The sequence below is a fragment of the Salmo salar genome, chromosome 12, assembly GCF_965601325.2.
Source record: "Salmo salar chromosome 12, fSalSal1, whole genome shotgun sequence".
Lineage (NCBI taxonomy): Eukaryota > Metazoa > Chordata > Actinopteri > Salmoniformes > Salmonidae > Salmo > Salmo salar.
Window position 1 is genome coordinate 36289861 of NC_138302.1, and position 25727 is coordinate 36315587.

At 41.3% G+C, this 25727-nt stretch overlaps 1 protein-coding gene across 5 annotated transcripts; it reads left to right on the forward strand.

Moving 5' to 3' along the window:
• The first annotated feature begins 7424 nt into the window (after nucleotides 1–7424).
• aplf (aprataxin and PNKP like factor) lies at nucleotides 7425–25274 on the forward strand. Of its 5 annotated transcripts, XM_014131297.3 has the most exons (12): nucleotides 7425–7588; nucleotides 8327–8451; nucleotides 12390–12461; nucleotides 13353–13516; nucleotides 14994–15198; nucleotides 15546–15681; nucleotides 17831–18033; nucleotides 19584–19882; nucleotides 20675–20806; nucleotides 21580–21629; nucleotides 21979–22084; nucleotides 22820–25274. In XM_014131297.3, exons 2-12 carry the CDS (start codon nucleotides 8359–8361, stop codon nucleotides 22848–22850), a joined length of 1491 nt encoding a protein of 496 aa, XP_013986772.3. In that variant the 5' UTR covers nucleotides 7425–7588; nucleotides 8327–8358; the 3' UTR covers nucleotides 22851–25274. The 5 variants fall into 5 exon arrangements, with proteins under 5 accessions (XP_013986772.3, XP_013986770.3, XP_013986773.3 ...); XM_014131295.3 differs by lacking the exon at nucleotides 21979–22084; XM_014131296.3 differs by lacking the exon at nucleotides 21979–22084 and having other exon boundaries at nucleotides 7445–7588; nucleotides 8359–8451.
• Nucleotides 25275–25727: the final 453 nt, after the last annotated feature.

A 25727-nucleotide genomic window follows, 5' to 3' on the forward strand; every position in this document is an offset into this window, starting at 1 on the left:
GGGTCCCTGCTCATCTGTGAGAACGTGTCTTAGGCATGCTGCAAGGAGGCATGAGAACTGCAGATGTGGCCAGGGCAATAAATTGCCATGTCCGTACTTCGAGACGCCTAAGTCAGTGCTACAGGGAGACAGGATGGACAGCCGATCGTCCTCGCAGTGGCAGACCATGTGTAACAACACCTGCACAGGATCGGTACATCTGAACAGCATACCTGCGGGACAGGTACAGGATGGAAACAACAACTGCCCGAATTACACCAGGAACACACAATCCCTCCATCAGTGCTCAGACTGTCCGCAATAGGCAGAGAGAGGTTGGACTGAGGGCTTGTAGGCATGTTGTAAGTCAGATCCTCACCAGACATCACCGGCAACAACGTCGCCTATGGGCACAAACCCACCGTCGCTGGACCAGACAGGACTGGCAAAAAGTGCTCTTCACTGACGAGTCACGGTTTTGTCTCACCAGGGATGATAGTCTTCCCTGTGGCTCAGTTGGTAGAGCATGGTGTTTGCAACGGCAGCATGGTGTGTGCAACGCCAGGGTTGTGGGTTCAATTCCCACGGGGGGCCAGTACAAAAAAAAAAAAAAATGTATGAAAGTTGCTCTGGATAAGAGCGTCTGCTAAATGACTAAAATGTAAATGATGGTCAGATTTGCATTTATCGTTGAAGGAATGAGCGTTACACCGAGGCCTGGGGAGGTGGTGCACAGCATCATCGGACTGAGCTTGTTGTCATTACAGGCAATCTCAATGCTGTGCGTTACAGGGAAGACATCCTCCTCCCTGATGTGGTACCCTTCCTGCAGGCTCATCCTGACATGAACCTCCAGCATGACAATGCCACAAGCCATACTGCTCGTTCTGTGCGTGATTTCCTGGAAGACAGGAATGTCAATGTTCTGCCATGGCCAGCGAAGAGCCCGGATCTCAATCCCATTGAGCACGTGATGGATCGGAGGGTGAGGGCTAGGGCCATTCCCCCCAGAAATGTCCGGCAACTTGCAGGTGCCTTGGTGGAAGAGTGGGGTAACATCTCACAGCAATAACTGGCAAATCTGGTGCAGTCCATGAGGAGGAGATGCACTGCAGTACTTAATGCAGCTGGTGCCCACACCAGATACTGACTGTTACTTTTGATTTTGACCCCCCCTTTGTTCAGCGACACATTATTCCATTTCTATTAGTCACATGTCTGTGGAACGTGTTCAGTTTATGTCTCAGTTGTTGAATCTTGTTATGTTCATACAAATATTTACACATGTTAAGTTTGCTGAAAATAAATGCAGTTGACAGTGAGAGGACGTTTCTTTTTTTGCTGACTTCATGACCAATAAGCATGCTATATACACAATTTACATCACAAATAGTACAGTTAGTGTGGCTAGTATGAGTATTAACTAGAGGTCGACCAATTATGATTTTTCAACTCCGATACCGATTACTGGAGAACCAAAAAAAGCCGATACTGATTAATATATCGGCCGATATATATATTTGTAATTACAACAATACTGAATGAACATGAACACTTATTTTAACTTAATATAATACATAAATAAAATCTATTTAGTCTCAAATAAATAATGAAACATGCTCAATTTGGTTTAAATAATGCAAAAACACAGTGTTGGAGAAGAAAGTAAAAGTGCAATATGTGCTATGTAAAAAAGCTAATGTTTAAGTTCCTTGCTCAGAACATATGAAAGCTGGTGGTTCAATATTCCCAGTTCTTCAATATTCCCAGTTAAGAAGTTTTAGGTTGTAGTTATTATAGGAATTATGACTCGCCGACTATTTCTCTCTATACCATTTGTATTTCATATACCTTTGACTAATGGATGTTCTAATAGGCACTTTAGTATTGCCAGCCTAATCTCAGGAGTGGATAGACTTGAAGTTATAAACAGCGCTGTGCTTCAAGTATTGCTTAGAGCTGCTGGCAAACTCAGTAAAGTTTGAATGAAAGCTTACGAGCCTGCTGCAGCCTACCACCACTCAGTCAGACTGTTCTATCAAATATCAAATCATAGACTTCATTATAATATAATAAACAGAGAAATACGAGCCTTTGGTCATTAATATGTGTAACAGTGTAGGTTCCGTCCCTCTCTTCGCCCCAACCCGGGCTTGAACCAGGCACCCTTGCACACATCAACAACTGACACCCACGAAGCATCGTTACCCATCGCGCCACGAAAGCCGCGGCCCTTGCAACGCAAGGGGAACAACCACTTCAGGTCTCAGAGCGAGTGACGTCACTGATTTAAATGCTATTAGCGTGCACTACCGCTAACTAACTAGCCATTTCACATCAGTTACATATGGTCAAATCCGGAAACTATCATTTCGAAAACAAAACGTTTATTCTTTCAGTGAAATACAGAACCGTTACGTATTTTATCGAATGGGTGGCAACCTTAAATCTAAATATTGCTGTTACATTGCACAACCTTCAATGTTATGTCATAATTATGTAAAATTCAGGCAAATTAGTTCGCAACGAGCCTGGCGGCCCAAACTGTTGCATATACCCTGACTCTGCGTGCAATGAACGCAAGAGAAGTGACACAATTTTCCTAGTTAATGTTGCCTGCTGTTAGGGTTGAACTGGCTCTTTGTTTGCATAACCTATATAATATACCAGGGAAGCTATTGCTACAATATTAAGTATACAAACTACGGATAAGTCAACTGCTGAAGACAAGAACTACACCCAGCAACAGGAAGTGCGTCACGAGGTTGGGACCAGCCTGCACGCCAGCGATAGGATGAGTAAGTTTAAACCACGCTCATCCTCCCTCTGACAGGCCAGCATTGAGCGGGAACTATCTCTGTCAGAGTATATAAGGGAGAACAAAAGGATGTGACGTTCTCTTCGCTGTTTTGCCCTGCGTGGTGTTACAGTGAGACCGTATATACGAACATCATATTTACCATTCAAGTGTTTGCAATAATTAAAGAACAAAGAAATCATGAGATACTCTTTGCTAAATAATTTGTTCTAATACCAGATTCGAATTGACGTGACCCGACACGGCTAACATGAATCTTTTAACTAAATATGCAGGTTTAAAAATATATATTTCTGTGGATTGATTTTAAGAAAGGCATTGATGTTTATGGTTAGGTACATTAGTGCAATGGGCTTTTGTTAAATCATCACCCGTTTGGCGAAGTAGGCTGTGATTCCCTGTGGCTCAGTTGGTAGAACATGGTGTGTGCAACGCCAGGGTTGTGGGTTCGATTCCCACGGGGGGCCAGTACAAAAAAATGCATGAAATGTATGCATTCACTACTGTAAGTCGCTCTGGATAAGAGCGTCTGCTAAATGACTAAAATGAAATGTAAATGTAAAATGATGATAAATTAACTATATGCAACGCAGGACAAGCTAGTGTAACAGTATAGCTTCCGTCCCTCTCCTCGCCCCAACCTGGGCTTGAACCAGGGACCCTCTGCTCACATCAACAACTGACACCCCGCGAAGCATCGTTACCCATCGCGCCACAAAAGCCACGGCACTTGCAACGCAAGGGGAACAACCACTTCAGGTCTCAGAGCGAGTGACGTCACTGATTGAAACGCTATTAGCGCGTACCACCGCTAACTAACTAGCCATTTCACATCGGTTAACCTAGTAATATCATCAACCATGTGTAGTTAACTAGTGATTATGTGAAGATTGATTGTTTTTTTATAAGATAAGTTTAATGCTAGCTAGCAACTTACCTTGGCTCCTTGCTGCACTCGCGTAACAGGTGGTCAGCCTGCCATGCAGTTTCCTCGTGGAATGCAATGTAATCGGCCATAATCGGTGTACAAAGATTACGATTAATCGGTCGACCTCTAGTATTAACACACAGCTGATAGCTAGCTAGCTAGTTAACATTAGGTCACCGTTCGCGTAGTCAGACTTTTCTAAGTGGTAACATGCTAGCTAACCATGGCATCGGTCTCTTCAATGGCTGTTTTTGTGCGTATGGAACATTTCTAGCCTCTTGTATTTCAGCTCATTAAACATGGGACCAACACTTTCTATGTTGCATATATATATTTTTGTTCAGTATAAAAAATATATAATATCTACTTGCTAGGTTACGTGCTACATGTCGATGAGTTTGCGAGAAATGGCTCGAGGCATGACGTCAAAGTTTGCGTCAAAAATGTGTAGTTCTGTATGATATGCCGCATTCACGTGCTAGTCGGAACTCGTGCCGCGTTCAAAACAACTGGGAAATCGGGACTTGGAAATCTCAGACTTCCGACTTCAGTGCGTTCAGAACAACTGGGAACTTGGGGGGAAAAAAACGAGCTCGACTGGGAAAAATGTATTTGAACGGTCATCCCAACTCGGAATTCCAACTCGGAAACTCGGGTCTCTTTCTAGAGATTCGACTATCCGACCTGAAGCTCACTGATGTCATGATTTGACCTCGTATTTTTCAGAGTTCCCAGTTGTTTTGAACGTGGCATAAGACATTCAGAAATGTCCAATTTGCTAACTGGTTGTAGTTATACATGTGCCTCATTCAATGAATCAGACAGTTAGAAATGTCAGTGTTTCCTAGTTCTGACTAGCATGTCAACACAGCAATAGCCACATAAGTGGCTAATTTCCATTTCATTTTTTGGGGAGGTGAATATGTTGAAAAAGTTACCTTGTCTGAGATTTGCGCGGTTATCAAAACGTCACGCCAGCGTAAGCCTACACGAAACACAGACCTTAAATGAAGTAGTTCTAAAATCCTGATGCAAAAATGAATGGTTGAAAAAACGTATTCTTCTTCGACGAGGTTTAACGGCGTTTGGCATCCAATAAATATTGCATTACCGCCACACACTAGCCTGGAGTATAACTCCCTTGTACTTTACTTGAAAAAGATTATATATAATTATTATATGAAATAAATACAACAAATACTCTAACATCTAACACTACACTCACCCCCCAAAAATATTAACTTTTTTTTATTTACACTCTACTATTTAAATCTATTTAGTCCTACTTCAGCCCAACAGCCTGAAAGGATGGGACACCACCACTTAACACACAATGTAACTCTTCTGATGTCAAGTCTCACACACCCAAATACCGCTCTGCAGCTGCCACCACAAACTTTATTTTCTGCGAGTTACATTCCATCCCTGCAGTACAGATGATAACCATTGCTATAAATGCCAAAAATCCAATCTTACTGAAACATATATCACTTATTGGTTTATCCCTCTGTACTGGTACAGATCTACTACTGACACCACTCCTCTCAGGATCCCTCCCCCTTGACCCATCTTCCTCTACTTTCTTCACTGCTTCAGCATATGACAACTTCTGCACTACTCTAACCCTGGAAACCTCAACCTGCCTCTCTCGCACGGGACATGTATGATCGCCAGCCACATGGGCACCCCTACAGTTAACATATACCACTACTTCACCCAATGCTACACATTCCTTTCTCTCATGCCTTTCTGCATACTTCTCACACCTAGGAACCTCCCTCCTACACACTGCTGCCACATGCCCATAAGCTTGACATCTGTAACAACATAATATTTTCGGCACAAAAGCTCGTACAGGATAACTTTTATATCCTAACATCACTTTGTCAGGCAAAGACTCAACATCAAAACTCAAAATAACAGACAATGACTCTTCTGTTTCTCCACTCACGCCACCCTGTCTGCGTCGCACCAAACAACGAGCATCACAAACACCGGGAATCTTCCCCTTCAATTGGTCAGCTTTCACATTTACCACTACCCCAGTAATCACTCCTTTCAATGGCTCCCTTTCTTGAGAGCAAAACAATTCACATCTCTTTTCCCCATTCGTTTAACACGGAGCGCCTGCTCCCTCTGACCAGCAGAAACACAAACAATTATCACAAGACCACTTCTGGTTACCCTCACAGCACCCAACTCTGTTTTCACCCACCCTGAAACCACAAATGGATCAGCCAAAAGGCAAGGGTCCACTTTTTCCAAAAACCTCACTCATACTGTCACAGACTCATCTTCATCCTGACCCTCGGTGCAAGCCTTGGGCTCCGAGAACTTTACCACACCTACCACCTCCGTTACTTTGCCCTCATTCACTTCCATTTCTCCTCCAGTCTTCAACTCACTCTGCTTACACTTTCTACCATTCTTATTTAACAAACCATCTCCCTTTTTTTCCGCCATTTTACCCGACTCAAGCTCACCCTCTTCCTCCCTCGCTCTCTTAGACCTCCTCTGACCCCCTCCATATTCCAAGTAGAAGTCTCCTTATGATAATACTGCACTTCTCCTGATATACATCTTGTTCTTGCCTTGTCAAGGGACGCCATTTAACCAGCTGTCAAATCTCCGTACAATCAGCACGAGCCCCTCGGGATGTAGCGGTAAAACAGTGCATTCCACTTGTAAAGCAGCTGCTTCGTCTTGATGTTCTTCTTCATCAATAGCCAACACAAAGCTTTTCCATTTCAAACAAGCACACCATCTTTGTCGCGGATTCCTCTATTCCAGAAAATTGTGAAAAAACAATTGGATGGTAGAGACATGCTGTGCTACTACCCTCATGCCATGAATATGCATAGACAACTCCCATATAAAGTGTTTTTTCTCGAAGTTTCTGGGATGTCACGTGTCCTTCTAACAACTTAAGCATTACAAAACTTTTATTAGATCAAATAAACCTCACGTAGCAAATAAGTCATACTTTTTTTGTTGTTGCGCAAAGTCGACATTCATTGACCGCCATACAAATTCTCTCTTCCTCTCTGGTTACATGCTGACCAGACCGGACACGTCGTGTGTGCGAGCATCGCAAAATACATTTTGAAATCCATGTTATTCAATTATTGCATCCACACTGATCGAGCTCGCAAACGTGTCTGCGATGCCAAGGGCTAAAATAGAACTCCTTTCTATTTCTGAGGCAGATCGTGCTGCGAGTCCTGCCTCTCCCATCTCCTCATTGGTTTATAGAAGCAGGTACCCACGTGCCATCTCTTCATTAGTTTTACCCACGTGGGTGATTGAAAGACAAACTGTTTTGCTGGTTGTCGTGGTAATACTATGAAAGTTTAGATGCTGAACACCATATAAGTTCAAAGATGAAAAAGCCTGACTAGAAACGATTCGGTTGGCCGTTTTATGTGTGGATTAATTGTCGGAGTAGAGGACCTTGTGCATTTCAGGTAAAATAACAACTCAATGTTTATATCTCAGGACAAATTAGCTAGCAAAAGCAAGCTAGCTAAATAGGACAAATTAGCTAGCAAGTGCAAGCTAACTAGCCATACATGTTTAATGCTTTTCGACCTGTCCCCAAATTAATGTCATTGGTTCAGAGTTTGTTTTGATATTTTTAACCTGCGTTTGGTGTAGGGGGACAAAATCAATTTATGCACGATAGCGCACGCGCGCAGTCGGTTTGGCTTCCGCGTTACACTGGATTCTGGAGAGAGACGATCGTCGCTGAGGAGTGACGCAATCTGACGTGAGATAATGCACGCTCTCTACATAACAGCCCGGAAGTTTCTGAAGAAATCCATTAAGTTTTCACGTTTTACTCAGCACAAAGCTACCTAGAACAGGTAAAATAATGTATATAAATCATTTTGCACTAAGCAGTATACTCTGGTTGGTCAGTTAGGTAGCTAATTATCTGAGCTGCTATTCAGTAGACACAAGCTCCAAGGTGGAAGTCCAGCAGAGAGGAAGAGGCGAAGTGAGAGGGTTTACGCCGCTCAAAATCTGTCCACGGAGTGATGCATTTTTATATGGCGGTCAATGAGGGTGTCAAATTTGGTTAACCAAACATGTCATTGCTGATTTGCTACGTGAGACTTATTTGATCGAATATAAGTTTGGTAATGGTTAGGTTGTTACGAATGCACTGGTATAAGTGGACGTGCATTTCGGCAAATTTGAAAAAAAATATATTTTTTGTCGGAGTTAAAATGGTCTAACCCGATCTCGCCTCGAGTCTGCCTTCCATCTTTGAGGACATGCATTTCCATTGCTAGAGCGGTCACTCTACTATCTTGTCAATATAATAGATCATCTTTGAGTCTAGAGTCCGTCAAACGTTTGTCAGTTTAATGAATTAGCTAACTAGCATTATGCTAGAGAACATTTTGGAAAAACAAGTAGTTCAGCCAGCTAACTAAACATACATCCTCATTACAGCTGCCTTGTTTACCATGACAACACTTATTTTCAACTAGCTAACGAAACTAACCTGTAGTGAAGTCCACATTCATTCATAGCTACCAAAGTATGGTTTTCTACCACAGATGAAAGGGGATAATTATCATAGTCTTTCCTTATAGCATGTTATTCTGACTGCAACAACCACCCGCAGATGGCGGGGTTCGATCTCGTGCCTGTAGATGGTGGCAGTCCAATACACCTGCCTGAGGGGGAGACACTGCTGGGAAGGGGTCCATTCCTTGGCGTAAGTAGCTAGCTTTATTTGGAAAGTCTAGACTAGTAGTATGGAAAGCCGTTTTAACATAAATTAATTGCATTTTTTATATCGATTATTGTATTTTTATATCGATAATTGAATTTTTTATGTAAAATTCGTATTATCGATATTCAAGCCATGAATGCACTGCACTAGTTCTTTTAAGTGGCTGTGAGTTAGATTCCCCCTGCAGACCAACTTGTCATTAAAATTATACAATTATTGATATAAATCAAATGTATTTATATAGCCCTTCTTACATCAGCTGATATCTCAAAGTGCTGTACAGAAACCCAGCCTAAAACCCCAAACAGCAAGCAATGCAGGTGTAGAAGCACGGTGGCTAGGAAAAACTCCCTAGAAAGGCCAAAACCTAGGAAGAAACCTAGAGAGGAACCAGGCTATGAGGGGTGGCCAGTCCTCTTCTGGCTGTGCCGGGTGGAGATTATAACAGAACATGGCCAAGATGTTCAAATGTTCATAAATGACCAGCATGGTCAAATAATAATCACAGTGGTTGTCGAGGGTGCAACAGGTCAGCACCTCAGGAGTAAATGTCAGTTGTCTTTTCATAGCCGATCATTGAGAGTATCTCTACTGCTCCTGCTGTCTCTAGAGAGTTGAAAACAGCAGGTCTAGGACAGGTAGCACGTCTGGTGAACAGGTCAGGGTTCCATAGCCGCAGGCAGAACAGTTGAAACTGGAGCAGCAGCACGGCCAGGTGGACTGGAGACGGCAAGGAGTCATCATGCCAGGTAGTCCTGAGGCATGGTCCTAGGGCTCAGGTCCCCCGAGAGAGAGAATTAGAGAGAGCATACTTAAATTCGCACAGGACACTGGAGAAATACTCCAGATATAACAGACTGACCCTAGCCCCCCGACGCAAACTATTGCAGCATAAATACTGGAGGCTGAGACGGGAGGGGTCAGGAGACACTGTGGCCCCATCCGATGATACCCCCGGACAGGGCCAAACAGGCAGGATATAACCCCTCCCACTTTGCCAAAGCACAGCCCCCACACCACTAGAGGGATACCTTCAACCACCAACTTACCATCCTGAGACAAGGCCGAGTATAGCCCACAAAGATCTCCGCCATGGCACAACCCAAGGTGGGGCGCCAACCCAGACAGGAAGACCACGTCAGTGACTCAACCCACTCAAGTGACGCACCCCTCCTAGGGACGGCATGAAAGAGTACCAGTAAGTCAGTGACTCGGCCCCTGTAATAGGGTTAGAGGCAGAGAATCCCAGTGGAGAGAGGGGAACTGGCTAGGCAGAGACGGCAAGTGCGGTTCGTTGCTCCAGGGCCTTTCCGTTCACCCTCACACTCCTGGGCCAGACTACACTTAATCATAGGACCTACTGAAGAGATAAGTCTTCAGTAAAGACTTAAAGGTTGAGACTGAGTCTGCATCTCTCACATGGGTTGGCAGACCATTCCATAAAAATGGAGCTCTATAGGAGAAAGCCCTGCCTCCAGCTGTTTGCTTAGAAATTCTAGGGACAATTAGGAGGCCTGCGTCTTGTGACCGTAGCGTACGTGTAGATATGTACGGCAGGACCAAATCAGGAAGATAGGTAGGAGCAAGCCCATGTAATGCTTTGTAGGTTAGCAGTAAAACATTGAAATCAGCCCTTGCCTTAACAGGAAGCCAGTGTAGGGAGGCTAGCACTGGAGTAATATGATCAATTTTTTTGGTTCAGGTCAGGATTCTAGCAGCCGTATTTAGCACTAACTGAAGTTTATTTAGTGCTTTATCCGGGTATCCGGAAAGTAGAGCATTGCAGTAGTCCAACCTAGAAGCAACAAAAAAGTATATAAAAGTATATCAAACAAAAGGAACACCTTCCTAATATTGAGTTGCACCACCCCCTTTTGCCCTCAGAACATCCTCAATTTGTCAAGGCATAGACTCTACAAGGTGTCGAAAGCGTTCCACAGGGATGCTAGCCAATGTTGACTCCAATGCTTCCCACAGTTGTCAAGTTGACTGGATGTCCTTTTGGTGGTGGACCATTCTTGATACACACGGGAAACTGTTGAGTGTAAAAAACCCAGCTGCGTTGCAGTTCTTGACACAAACCGGTGTGCCTGGCACCTACTACCATACCCTGTTCAAATGCACTTAAATATTTTGTCTTGCCCATTCACCCTCTGAATGGCACACATACACAATCCATGTGTCAATTGTCTCAAGGCTTAAAAATCATTCTTTAACCTGTCTCCTCCCCTTCATCAACACTGATTTTGAAGTGGATTTAACAAGTGACATCAATAAGGGATCATAGCTTTCACCTGGATTCATCTGGTCAGTCAGTCATGGAAAGAGCAGGTGACCTTTATATTTTGTACACTCAGTGTATGTTAAAAAGGCATTCCATGCTAGTAGAGTTAGTTACGTCTGTGTTCCCCAACCCTGGACCTGGAGCGCTACTAGATATAACCAAATATTATTGGTGTAAATTACTGGCCAGTACAGGAAAGCCCCATACAAACTGCTGCCATAGATTTTGTTTTTTCAACTAACCTATTCTTAGTGATACTTTGTTCTCGTTTCGGTGAAAAAAGTAACTTACAAATGACAGTTTCCAGAAAATAACCAAATCTTTGGTTATATCACATTATCTAGCAAACAATCTGTAACTAGAGAGGTATCAGGATGGTTCGTATGAGGCTAAAAGCAGGCATCCCCTGGCCTGTACCTCTCCAGGACTAGAGTTGGTGACAGTTGCTCTAGCTAATGCTTCATTGGTTTAATCTGCAATAAATGAATTATGACCTTTCCACTTTATGCAGGTAGACGTCCAAGCATTTAATTGCTCACCAAATTATTATTATTATATATTTTTTTTCATTTAACTAGGCAAGTCAGTTAAGAACAAATTCTTATTTACAATGACGGCCTACCCGTCAATTTAGACAAATATCCAAACTAGAAACTTGGAGAAAAAAGTAAATACTGAACTGTACCTTGTTATATCGCCTCTGTCTCTTATGGAAAGAAATTGATGTCAGTGGACGTTTAAAATCCCTAGCCATACACCATTCCGTTCATGCATAATATACCTACAGTACAAACAATTGTCTTTGCCCAGTCTGTACACAATTGACGGTGGCAATTCTTGGGAATTTCCAAGTACTGTTTGACTTGTTTTTTATTCAGTTTCTGATTTCCCATTTGATTTCAGACTATAAAAAGCTGTAGAATATATATATCATGTTGTACCTAAATTAAACACAATGTACTTCCATGAAAACAGAACATCTACCATGAGGCAAAGATGCAGCTTATTAGACTACCTGATTATGACTATTGTGAAGTTAAAATATGCATTTCCTGGCTGGTTTCCTGGACCCAGATGAAGCCTACTCCTGGACTGGACTAAAAATCATGATTTTCAGGAGTAGGCTTCATTTGGATCTAATTAAACTGTCCTTTGGCGTTTTACTGAAGTGCATTTCAATTTGCAATGGCAGATTTTTAGACTGCAATCAGATCAGTCTTACAGTGTAATATATGTATTGAATTTGTAAAGAAAATGCTTTGACGTGAATTTCAATTAAAGATCAGTTCTTAGGATAATCATTTGAGTGTGAGTCACATATTATCAACATGCACTTATAACCTTATTTCAGCAGCCCAAAACTTTTTTTATTCTCATTATTCAGGACCCTTTACTATGGAAGTGCCCTTCTTCATTTTGTATTGATTTGTATTGTCCGGATCTCCCGCCTGCTGAGTGCCCGTTGTCTCTCAGGTCTGGGGCCGTATCAAGCACCTCATAATACGCTGATGTAGGATCTCCCTGTCCATATAATCTTCTTCATTAGGATCTAAAAGGCTAAACTGGTCCTTTTCAGCTCTCCTACTCTGAGACGTTTTAGATATTTTGAATACGGGCCCTGATCTGTGTGTTTCAGGTCAGCGACAAAAGAGTCTCCAGACACCACGGCCTCCTTGAGAACCTGAACGGGCAGCTGCGCATCAAACCTGTAGGCTCAAGTAGAATTTATTCTTTATTCCGAGTAGACTATTCTCTCTCATCTAGGGCTCAAGTGCATATTAAGATAGCTAAATGCCGAGGTGGTCTATTGTGCCAAAAACAACAAGTCTTTGAAATCCGACATCAATAGTATGTTCAAGATGGCCCCTCGGTAATCACCATGTTTTATTTTTATGTTTTGGAAGGGTTCTTGAACCATTTGAGAACTTGTAGATTTTTACCCCAGGGAGACTGTCTTGTGTGGTCTTACCACACCTTACCTTTATTAGAAATTATTTTATTTAATAGTTTAGAGTAAGCGAATAGGGCCCAACACTTATGATTTCAATGGTTTATTTTAGTTGTGCAGCAGATTCATTTTCAGTAATGGTTTGGTCTAAAACCCCTCCTCAGGCTGCCTGTAAAATGACAGAGATTCTCTCCATTTTGTCAAAGGTCACAGCCTGAGGATGTAGTAAGGCCTTTGGACAGCAACATTGCTGCAGATGAATTAAGGTTAAGAAAAAACACTAGGAACATTTGAATTCAAGTAGTTGTAACCTTCTCTTTCATCTAGTCAGCTTACTGAGATTTTGGCAATTACCACTCAAGGGCAACACTTACACTACATTAAAGGGTTAGTGACATTTTGGCAACTAACTAACTTTACTACTTAACCAGAGTCAGATGAACTTACCCCGAGTCAGTTTCTGGAACAATTGCTGACTAGCATTAGCATGCTAGCCCTTTAAAGTGAAGAGTGGTGTGAGAAAGACACTTATTTTAAAAGACCACTAATTGTTTACAGCCAGCTGTTGTGCGGAAATAACAAGTATATCCAACTGCACATCATGGCCACCAATAACTCAAAGAATGCCATTCTTATTCTTTCCAATCCCAGACGCATGTGAACCCCTGCTTTTGTCAGTCCTCACTGGATGACCTCCCACAACCCCTGGACAGGAACCAGTGGCATAACCTTGGACAGGGAGACATCATCTCCCTTCTTCCTGGGAAGTACATCTACAGGGTGGTGGCCGTGGGTGGAGAAGATGGAACACCCAGGTAACTCTACTCCTCATCTCAACCCCTGCAGTTTCCCCTCAAGGTCTAAATATCGAATTGGCTAAAACTTGAAACCAATAAACAATGAAATCTGAAAAATGATGACTGGTTCACACGTGCACAAAGACGTAGCTTTTGAATTTTTAAAAATATTTCTATACACAGTTGCTTTTTTTTGTACTACAAGAAATACAATTTCTACAGGACTAACAACCCCTAATGAATGCATCTGTCTAATAATTATTGTTTGCAGTTTTGCATTTTACCATTGTGTGCTATAGTTAGCCAGTTCCCTTGGTAACCATGAGTGCATAAAATTATCCTAAGTCTCCTTTTCATGCGTTTTCACATTTCTGATAACCCTGCATACTACAGCATACAACAAAGTTCTACATATGTAGGATCTTAATTTGGTCACCTTTTTGCAGGAGAACTTTCCTGCAATCCAGGACATTTTTAACTTGTAGTGTATTTGAGTTTTAAAAAGGCTTTCATGCAAAAAAATATTCCTCGAAAAATGATTTTCTCTGTGAATTACGTACTCACCTTATATGATGGGAGTCGTGATATCAAATCTATAGTCTAACAAATATTGGCATATAAGATCATCTGATTCCTTTTTAAATTAAGCTTTTCAACATCACCCTCTTTTTACCTATAAAGGTCTCATAATGTAGCTAACATCTTTGAAATCAAATCATGTATTACCTAGACTACTTAATATATTTTTCGGGTCCATGCTTATGTATTCCTACTTACACCTCAGGTTTAAACCTTTGTTAGCTTTTCCGATTGGGAAAACATGTCACAATTAGTCGCATTACGTCTCCAGTAGCAAAATATTTTGTGGAGAATAATTAGTCGCTTAACATTGCTATAGAAAAGGTCATACTAGCAGAGCGACTCCTTAATGAATAGTTTTATATCTCCCTGTTTCTATGTTTCCTTTGAATACACGCAAACATCATTATCTATTTGCCGGTCAATATGCACATTGTGATTTATGAACGGCTCGCATCCCGGTTGTGCATCCTGATCACCCTTAGACAGATTTGGAAAGATAAGGATTGTCCTCTGGCACTGGCATCAGACATTAGCTTAACTAATTGATTTTCAAATGACTAAATTAATTTCTGCCTTTCATCTCCCAAAGACAGGCTAGACTGAGTGGACTGAATAGGAATAAATACAAGTGTCTTTTATCTCTTTTCTATGTAAAACCAACACCCAAGCAACATTAACTTATGTCATATTTTTGACATGGTGGTCTTCTGTTTCTGAATTTTTACGTTGTCAGTTTTTTTTTCTTCTTCACGTTCCATTTTTGTTTGAAGATTAGATCAAAAGGATCCTAACCAGGCACTCGAGTCAATTTAGCTGCGGTCTACTGCCTACGTTAAAGAAGGAACATGCATGACTCGTGTAACCGGTGCAGAGAAGGTGCTCATGTTCGCAACAAGTTGTCTCTCCCTTGCAGAAACAGTCAGGCTCTTCAAGATGAAGACGAGGCTGTTGTGAAGTCTCCTCCTGCCTCCCCTGGACCAAGCGACGAACCTGCTTACCCCACTCGACGGGGCACGGGGTGGACACCAAGCTCCCACCAACAACAATCTAGACTGGGAGGTAGTGTTGACCAGAAGGAGCCATATGAACAGCTACCTAACCCGCCTACCTCAAACCAGGTCAGGAAATCTGTAGTGTTAACACACGTTTTATCTTGAGATTTACTGTTGGCTATTTTCCTGGGATCCCACTGCTGACACCAATTTACGCTTCATATTCTACTTCTGACACCATTTAGCCTTGTAATCCCATGCCTAGCACCATTTACCATTGGAATCCCATGCCTGGCACCATTTACCATTGGAATCCCACTTGTAACAGCTATTAACTTTGGGATACCACTTCAGACACCACTATCCCAGGGAATCCCACTCGTGACTCCAATTAATATGTATATTTCTAAATGTTTCCTGTGAATATGGTGGTACCAATAAACCCGGTTTGCGTTGTGGTTGTGTGCTCACAGACAGAAGCTGGGGTAGCTGAAGCAGAAAATGACAAGAACGAGCCGAAACGTGAACCAAAGAAAAGAGTGTTACCTGCTTGGATGACTGTACCCATTGCATCTCCCAAGAACACCACCACCACCACCACCACCAAAGGTATCGCTCCTATTTAGGGCTGTGACATAATGGGATTTTGGATAACAATTAATTGTCATGCATATGACGGCAATTAACGTTATAATTGTTATTATTACAAATTAAGACAAGATTCCTCATCAAATGAATGATGCCAGGTTAGAGTGGATTGGCACATTTTACTATTGACACAAGGTTAGTGCATGAGAGAGATGGAATAACCTAGTTGTTAACTGCTGTTGCTATTTCTGAATAGGTCTAACTAGTCAGACTTCCACCATTTTTTTTTTTTTTAATAGAATATTGATATGTTTATTGCCCTACTTGATTCACGCACTGAATGAACTGTGCTGGAAGCAGTTAGCTGTGTCCACTGCTTCCAAGGAGCGGTATTGAACTGTAGTTCTATGTCATATGTGAAAAGAAAGCTGGAAAAGCACGAGAAATGGCGGATCTGTGCTCAAATCACTGTTTGCTTGCAAAAAAGAAAATCAAATGCATTAAGTTTTACGAATAGTTGCTAGCTTTACAAGGCTCCATGTTAGGATTCCTCTGAGAGCCAGTTGTTAAGAATCGAATCCTACTTAAATGAATAATAATATAAGGGGCTTACAACCCATTATCTCAACAGGATGCACTGCATTGGTTTTAAACTCTTACTTCTATTCAATACAACTTGAGGCCAATTGCTTGTTACTTTACATATAGCCACCCTTTAAGTATGTGTGTGTGTGTGTGTGTGTGTGTGTGTGTGTGTGTGTGTGTGTGTGTGTGTGTGTGTGAGAGAGAACATGTACAAAAGGATGTATCAACACACAACTCTTACAAGGTCTTGTACAACAACAGCAGAGGCCAAACCATAGCCTATTCTATTGGCAATCACTACAGTAGTTGATAAATGGAAAACTTGGGAATTTCTAATCTTGAGTCGGGAAGGGATCTTGAGAGCTAGGCCTACATTACCTCAACGTTCGCTGTCATGTGTAATTTTGTACGTCTACGAGTGGAACACTTTGAAACAACCTACCACTCTTGAAGATGTCAATATCCTCTTCGGCGTGCTGTCAAACCTTACTCTTTTGGATTAAGCCTTTGTTATTTCCTCATATCGTTGCCCTAGTTTCCTTAAAGTTCCCCTGAAAGTTTCAACGTCCTCATACTGACTCCCTCTGGAGTCTAGTGACCCATTTACCATGGTGCATCCAAAATGGCACCCTATTCCCCATAGAGTGCACTACTTTTGACCAGGGCCAATAGGGCTCTGGTCAAAAGTAGTACACTCTGTAGGAAATAGGATGCCATTTGGGACGCAGACATGGTTTCCTAATGCTAATTTAGGCTACATAGTGCTGACGTTATAGTAAACAATGTCAAAAAGGTTATCCATTAGGCTTTAGATTTGTAAATGGTGCAGACAGTGGCTTGCTCTGATTGATAGCCAATGCCTCTGAGCAAGCCTTTTAACAGGGACCGTCAATCTATATTTTAGGTTACGTCAATCAGCGGTCGACAGCACATAACCTTTTTCAGATTCCTAATTTCCTATCTTGAATTTGATCTAGGATCAGTTTTCCCTTTTCATTTATAATGAAAAGGATTACATGAACAGGGGGGACCTTATCCTAGATCAGCACTCCTACTCTGAGACGCTTTGAGAACAGGTCTGGGCAATGAATGGCATTAAGTGAATAATTAAACTCCAGGGAGAAACTGAAACCAGGGTGGACACTGCAGCCCCTGGGCCCATTTTTTATTTTTCTTATCCGAATTTTGCCTATCCGATTAGGATTAAATGCATAAAAATAGAAGGAATAGAATGGGAGTCCCCATTCAAGTCAATGATTCGTCCTTTCTATTCATTCTATTTCTACGCATTTAATCCTATCCAGTAGGCAAAATCCAGATAGACAACCTTTGAAAAATTGGGCCCTGATGATCAGAGCTTCCCCATCTCTGCTGTTTTCATTGTGATTTGCACCTGGCGTCCCTTTATCAAGGATGGGCAACTCCAGTCCTCGGCGGCCTGAATGGTGTCGCACATTTTCACCTGCCTTTTGAGAACATATATTTTCATTGTTATAGCAGTCACTCGACTATCTTGTCAATATAATAGATCATTTTTTTTACATGACACAGTCGACCCGTTCACCCAGAATCGTCCTCGTTTTAGGATTTGGAAATCGAGGCAGAGGAACCGCAACCCCAACTACAAGCACCAACCAGGGCGCGGCCAAACGGGCCAGGTACACAGTGCCCTTGTCAGGGGAGGAAGAGTCTGAACACAGCGAGGCAGAGCCAACACCCAGGAAGAGGGTGAGGAGGAAGAAGAGTGACGAGGATGAGGACAATGAGGAAGAGGTCCAGTCTACAACAGTTGAGTGTATACTAACGTGTGTGCGTGTGTGTGTGTGTGTGTACACACAGTACAAGTCAAAAGTTTGGACACACCTACTCGTTCAAGGGTTTTTCTTTATTTTTACAATTTTCTACATTGTAGAAGGAAAAGCAGCCAACAAGTGCTCAGCATATGTGGGAATTCCTTCAAGACTGTTGGAAAAACATTCCAGTTGAAGCTGGTTAACTTTTTTGGGTTTCTACATGATTCCATATGTGTTATTTCATAGTTTTGATGTCTTCACTATTATTCTACAATGTAGAAAATTGTACAAAAATAAAAACCCTTGAATGAGTAGGTGTGTCCAAACTTTTGACTGGTACTGTAGGTGCACAGGTTGAAAGAAATTTGAGTAATCAAGGTGACGGACAATGACACATTCAATACCGCCATGCACAATCTTGCCTGGATCTAGCTGATCTAGGGTGTAATCATTAGTACAACAGTTGCAAACAAGAGTTTCTTTTGGACAAATTCAGGAATGTTTATCTCCGTTTTGTTCCATTTGCTTCCGTTTAAGAAATGTTTTTCAACAGGATCTGCGTAATGAATACACCCCTGATCACAATCAAACACAGTTCACTTTCATAGCAGCTACATACAAACAGAATAATCCCTTTGATCGTTGGATAATTCCTTCTCGCATCCACACACTCTCCTCCTTTCACCTTTTCCCGTCGCTTGTGGACTTCAGTGCACAACACATCAGCTGTCTGTGATCAGCCGAGAGAACCTTTGCTAACCAAACCTTCATGTCATCATAACCGCCAAACGCTACACACAGCCTACATTGTTGTCACCATATTAGCTAACGTCAAGTCAACATAGCTACTAAACTATCGTGTTAGTTAATCCGCTACAATCATCCAATAAAGTGTACAGTTAGCAAGCAGTTTAGCAGTTACGCTGGTGGGCCCCGGTGGCAATAAATGAAAAAAACTATAAACACACCCTGACTTGTAAGAGTTTGTGTTGGATAGCCTCTCTCTTTGAGTCAACTACTCACAACATTTTATGCACTGCAGCGCTAGCTAGCTGTAGCTTATACTTTCAGTACTAGATTAATTATCTGATCCGTTGATTGGGTGGACAACATGTCAGTTCATGTTGAAAGAGCTTTGATAGGTTGGAGGATGTCATCCGGAAGTTGTCATAATTACTGTATAAGTCTATGGAAGGGGGTGAGAACCACGAACCTCCTAGGTTTTGTATTGAAGTCAATGTACCCAGAGGAGGACACAAACTAACCTTCCTCCGGCTACACTATGGAGCTACCCTACAGAGTGCTGTTGAGGCTACTGTAGACCTTTATTGCAAAACAGTGTTTTAATCAATTATTTGGTGACGTGAATATATTTACTATAGTGTTTTCTAAAAATAACTTTTAATATGTTTAACTATTTACATTTTTCAGAAATACACTGAGGATGGTCCTCCTCTGAGGAGCCTCACTGTTGTCTGTAATGTGCAGTATTGTGTTTGTTGTGTGTTGTTGGTTAATGTACAGTTATGGTATATCACTCCGCAGGAATTTAAAGCCAGGCAGCAGGTGACGCCTAGTAAAGTAGAGGAGAGCGAGGAGTCGGACCACTTTGACGTGGAGGAGGACGATGGAGAGAAGAGAAGAGGAGGAGAAGCTTCCACAGTGAAAGGCAGCAGCACTTCTACGAGCAGAGCAGAGGCCAGTGAGTCCGAGGACCGGGGGAGAGAGCCTCAGAACGGTCAAAAGGTCGGCAAGGGGCCTCAAGGGTCAGGTGGCGTTTCAGGCCCCGCCCAGTCCAAAGCTCGGCTCAGGACGACCTGCCCCTATGGAAAGGACTGTTACAGGTACATCCCCACATAACATTGTCTGAACAATAACTGTTAGAAATGTTTATTTAAGATAGTACTTGAAAAGACCTGCAGTTCTGAGAACATGAATTTAGTACGGCAAATGTTCCAACAAGTAATTGAATTCAAAGACTTGCCATATTTGATGGGTATTTTTATTTTATGTTGCTCCGGGTACTACAGATGAGATAAGTGCACTTTAGCTATTATGCATGTTACAAAACAAATGTATTCTGTTCAAATTGGTTCCACGGCAGCTCTTTCTGATATCAAAGAACTGAACATGTGCAGTATGTTTTTTCCCCCCAGATAGTTTCTCTTATTTAAGGTTGTGTTTATTTTCAAACCACAGATAGTTAAAGAACAACTACGTGAAGAATGGGATAAGCTACTGTATTGTCCAAGATGAGAGTGCGTCCCAAATGGCACCCTATTCCTTTTATAGTGCACTCCTTTTGACCAGGGCCGATTATGGCTCTGGTCAAAAGTATTGCACTGCATGTGTGTATATATAGGGAATAGGTTGCCATTTGGGACGTACACAAGGATTAGCCTAGATAGGGCCACAGGGTCCAAAACTAAATGGCAGAGAGCCGGTTCAAATGTAGATTCTCTTTATTGAGGCAAAGGAAATGAGCAAAGAGAAAGTGCTAGCTCAAAAGCTAAATGTTCTTCAAAGAATACCAATCAAAATGGGATCGACCATAACTTTCAGTGAGTTTCACTGTTTTAATAGCGAGCTTTCAATGATTTTCTTCTCAAAATTATTATTTCTTATTTCTATCAAAGGAAAAACCCAGTCCACTTCCAAGAATGCAGTCACCCCGGCGACAGCGACTACGAGGACAGTTCCGCGAAAGACGAGGAGGAAGAGGAGGACGCGGACCGACCTGAGTGTCCGTACGGCACAGACTGCTACAGGTAGGATGCACACCACCATTACAGGATAAAGGAGACTGGTATGTAGTCACCATTACAGGATAAAGGAGACTGGTATGTAGTCACCATTACAGGATAAAAGAGACTGGTATGTAGTCACCATTACAGGATAAAAGAGACTGGTATGTAGTCACCATTACAGGATAAAGGAGACTGGTATGTAGTCACCATTACAGGATAAAAGAGACTGGTATGTAGTCACCATTACCGGATAAAGGAGACTGGTATGTAGTCACCATTACAGGATAAAGGAGACTGGTATGTAGTCACCATTACAGGATAAAGGAGACTGGTATGTAGTCACCATTACAGGATAAAGGAGACTGGTATGTAGTCACCATTACAGGATAAAGGAGACTGGTATGTAGTCACCATTACAGGATAAAGGAGACTGGTAATCGTGTCTCAAGACCACTGTTGTCAGTAATGGCAGGAAAAAAGTAGCCTAATAGCTCCTACAATTTCAACAGGAAAAGAGAATATAACCTATTTATTATAGCCAGATCTCTATGACCTCAATGGAACGTTCTGGATACAGGAAGGTTAAATAAAAGAATAAGCCAGCAATCATAGTACTCGGATGACAGGAGAGTGTCTGACTGGACTCAATTTGTTGGCCTCCATTTTAACCTTGAGCGGTTGATATCAGCGACCAAAAGGCTTGCACAAAAGGAGAGTCTGACATTTTAGCCTCATTGGCATTTGACAAGTAGTCCTTGGTAGTAAATCAACCATTTTCCCTGTTTTCTTTCCAGGAAAAACCCTCTTCACTGGAAGGAGTACAAACACACCAAGAAGACTCGAGGTATGTTCATTTATAGCTGAGAAAGAAAGACATGCTAACCTCTCACCACCCCCCCCCCCCCAAATGTTTTTTTGGTTCCTCTTCAATGCAGAATATAATCAGCCGTACATCAAATGAATCCAACTGATATGCAGAGCAGAGAGAAAGCCGAGACATAAGAGAAACCTTTGATCTGAAGCAATGCTGTAAATGCCATGGATTGTGCACATGCCCAACAATCTTATCTGTGCTATTGGATTGTTTGTTTTAATCTTTCCAGATTTAGTCAGACAGCGATGTGTATGCATATCAATACGCTGTCGCACTAGGGAATACATTGACCAAACCTATAATCCACATTCCCCTCCAGAGTTTAAAGAAGCAAAAACGATGAAACCAATTGCCCTCCATTTCTCTGACGTGACGTCAGCAGGATCTATAAACTCATTGGGTAACGTTGACTTTCTGAAAGGGAGGTGTGTAACTCAATTTGTATTGCCTCATCTTACAGACTCATATTTATGATATTGAACATGACAAGACACTGATCTTGGGTCACTTTTTCATTTTCCGCACTAATGGTTAAGGTAAGGATATGGGAAGGGGATGCTAATCCAAGATTGGGTTGGGCAAGCTTTTTGACTCGAGGGGCACATCGGGATTTCGAAATTCATTGGAGGGCCACGCAGATTCTTTTTTTAACGATTTATTTATCAAAATCCATTTCCATTTTTATTTCTATTTATAATGCCCCACCACCATCAAACCTATTGCCGGCCATAGTTTGCCCACCCCTGTTCTAGATCATTACCAAGGGAAACTTCACCCCAGAGCGTAGGTCACAGGGTTGGGTAGGTTACTTTCTAAATGCAATCCATTCCAGTTACTAGTTACCTGGCAAATTGCTTTCAGTTACTTTTGGATTACTTTCCCCTTAAAAGGCATTAACAGAAGACTTCTGGTCGGACTCGCTCAGGTGGAACAAACTTAAACTTGCGCTTTTTTTTCAATGATGAATTGAATGATACCTATTTGAATCCTGTTATGAGTGAATGTAATAAAATACCGTTAGCCGTGCTGTTTTTGTGCTACGTACCATAAAATATTGATAAAGACACAACCAATGTCTTGTGCTAGCATCAATGGAATTATACAGCACGTTGATAATACTAGAAATGGTCGTTAACAATGTTATACAATCCCTTCTGCAGCGAAAAAGCCGGTATCATACAACAACGATGATGATGATGATGATGATGATGAGTTTGGGGACGATGACAGCTTCATCAATGATGAGAGCGAGGACATTGGTGGAGACTCTGACTATGAGCCACCTGACTCAGACGACAGTGGCAAGGAGGACCTCAAAACACTCAAGAAAGAAGCCAAGGCCTTCACAAGGTCGAAATGAACTAATGGCCTAAACTGGACTAATCTCCCCTTACCTGTTTTAAACTAAGCGTGCTATTTCAGCGGAGTATACCTTTTTTCCTCTATTCAAACACACTTGGAATCCAGCAGGTTTACAATCTCGAATAATATTAGACTCCCTGTGCTGGGAAAATACAGTCAACAATTTACCCCATCAGTTGGGACGAATCAATAACAGGATTCTTGACTGATTTGTGTATGATGATGTCATAATGCTGACTTTACCTTTTAAAAAGTGATTGAATTTATGTGTGATACACAATGATACTTTCTTGGATAGTAATTAATCACAAACATTTTTGACGTGTAGGAATTCTTGGTTATTGGTTTGTTTGAATAGTATGGACAAGCTGTTATTTTTACTTCCTTTAAAAATAATTGATCAGTGCCTTCAGAAAGTATTCACACACCTCGACTTATTTCACATTTTATTGTTACAAAGTGGGATTAAAATGTAATTTTTTGGTCAATGATCTACACAAAATGTTTTGTAATTTCAAAGAAAAATGCTAGATTTTGTATTCATTAAGGACAATAATCAGTACATGTTAAACACCTTTGGGTGTGAATTGTTTTGGGTAAGTCTCTAAGAGCTTTGCACACCAGGATTGTGCAATATTTGCCCATTATTCTTAAAATAATTATTCAAGCTCTGTCAAGTTTGTTGTTGATCATTGCTAGACAGCCATTTTCAAGTCTTGTCATAGATCTTCAAGCAGATTAAAGTCATAACTGTAATTAGGCCACTCCGGAACATTCAATGTCGTCTTTCTGAGCAGCTCCAGTGTAGATTTGGCATTGTGTTTTAGGTTATTGTCCTGCTGAAAGGTGAATTCGTCTCCCAGTGTCTGTTGGAAAGACAACTGAACCAGGTTTTCCTCTAGGATTTTGCCTGTGCTTAGCTCTATTACGTTTATTTTTATCCTGGAAAAACTCCCTAGTCCTTGCCGATTAATAAGTATATCCATAACATGATGCAGCCACCACCATCCTTGAAAATACGAAGAGTGGTACTCAGTGATGTGTTGAATTTGCCCCAAACATAACATTTTGTATTCAGGACAAAAGTTAGTTTCTTTGCCACATTATTCACAGTTTTTAGTGTCTTTTTGCAAACAGGATGCATGTTTTGGAATAATTGTATTCTGTACAGGCTTCCTCCTTTTCACTCTGTCATTTAGGTTAGTATTATGGAGTAACTACACTGTTTTAATGACCTCATGGTGAAATCCCTGAGGGGTTTCCTTCCTCTCCAGCAACTGAGTTAGGAAGGACGCCTGTATCTCTGTAATGACTGGGTGTATTGATCTAATGAATAACTTCACCATGCTCAAAGAGATATTCAGCATCTGCTTTATTTGATTTTTACCCATTTACCAATCGGTGGCCTTCTTTGCGAGGAATTGAGAAACCTCCCTGGTCTTTGTGGTTGAATCTGTGCTTGAAATTCACAGCTCAACTGAGGGATGTTACAGATGATTGTATGTGTGGGGTATGGAGATGGGCTAGTCATTCAAAAATCATGTTAACCACTATTATGCAACTTATGCGATTTGCTAAGCAAATGTTTACTCCTGAACTTATTTAGGCTTGTTATCACAGAGGTTGAATACTTATTGACTCAAGCCATTTCAGACAATTCTTCTTCATTTGTAAAACATTCAAAACATAATAATTTGACATTATGGGGTATTGTGTGTAGGTCAGTGACACAAAATGTAGTTCTTTAATCCATTTTAAATTCAGGCTGTAACACAACAAAATGTGGAAGAAGTCCAAGTGATGTGAATACTTTCTGAAGGCATTATAAACAATGTATAAAACCAGAAGTTGTGTTTAATTGATAGTAGTTTGTCATGATTTTTATACTCAATGCCAGTGTCATGGTTTTTCTACAGTAAATATGCTTTTATAGAACAATATTCATTGTCTGTCTCAATGTAGAAATATTTGTAAAAATACAATGTTTGTTGTATGCTGAATATTTGTTTACATTTTCATGATCCTTCACTTGGTAATTGTAAAGCATTCTAAACCTGACACATTCACTTCCTTATTCATGGTTCCAATTACATTATCACCTCTGGGATCATGAGAACCCAGAGTGTAATACAGTGTTTAATTCTTTTTTTTTTTTTTTTTGTGAACAAATTTAGATTTATTTTGTCATCCAGTTTGACCTCTCATTTTGTAAACCAATCAACATGCATTAATTAATAAACAAAAACACTGCCAGACAGCCTCATGTTTTTCACCTGGCAGTGGTTTTAATAACATCTCCCTCACAATTCACCCTATTTTGTGGACAGCATAACAAAAATGGGTAAATACAGCTCCATACATTGTAAAAAATATGTTCATAGATGTTCATAAGAAACAGGAAAATAGATAAAAAAGGGAAAATACTGAAATTATCCTAATTGGCATGTTCTCCTTTCCCATTTTCTGGAACCTGCTGGAAAAATATACATAATGTGGAGACAGGTTGTTTGATTCCTATGACTAATTCGAGCCTAGAAGTGGTAAGGGTTCTGACTTGAATTACTGTAAATGTCAAGCGTATGTCTCATAACAAGTACAAGTTAACTGGAGAAGACCCTCCTGTTGGTCTCGTAGCATAACAAGCAAGGCAAAAACATTTCTTTTTTTTTACACTATAACAAATGTAATTGCTCCCATGTATGGCGT

What these genes read in the sequence shown, in the direction of transcription:
- aplf (XM_014131295.3), top strand. Translation starts at nt 8,359, where the DNA reads ATGGCGGGGTTCGATCTCGTGCCTGTAGATGGTGGCAGTCCAATACAC. An exon ending in CACCACCACCACCACCAAAG is followed by an intron (nt 15,682 to 17,830) that starts GTATCGCTCCTA and finishes TCCTCGTTTTAG; the next exon opens with GATTTGGAAATCGAGGCAGA. An exon ending in TATGGAAAGGACTGTTACAG is followed by an intron (nt 19,883 to 20,674) that starts GTACATCCCCAC and finishes TTTCTATCAAAG; the next exon opens with GAAAAACCCAGTCCACTTCC.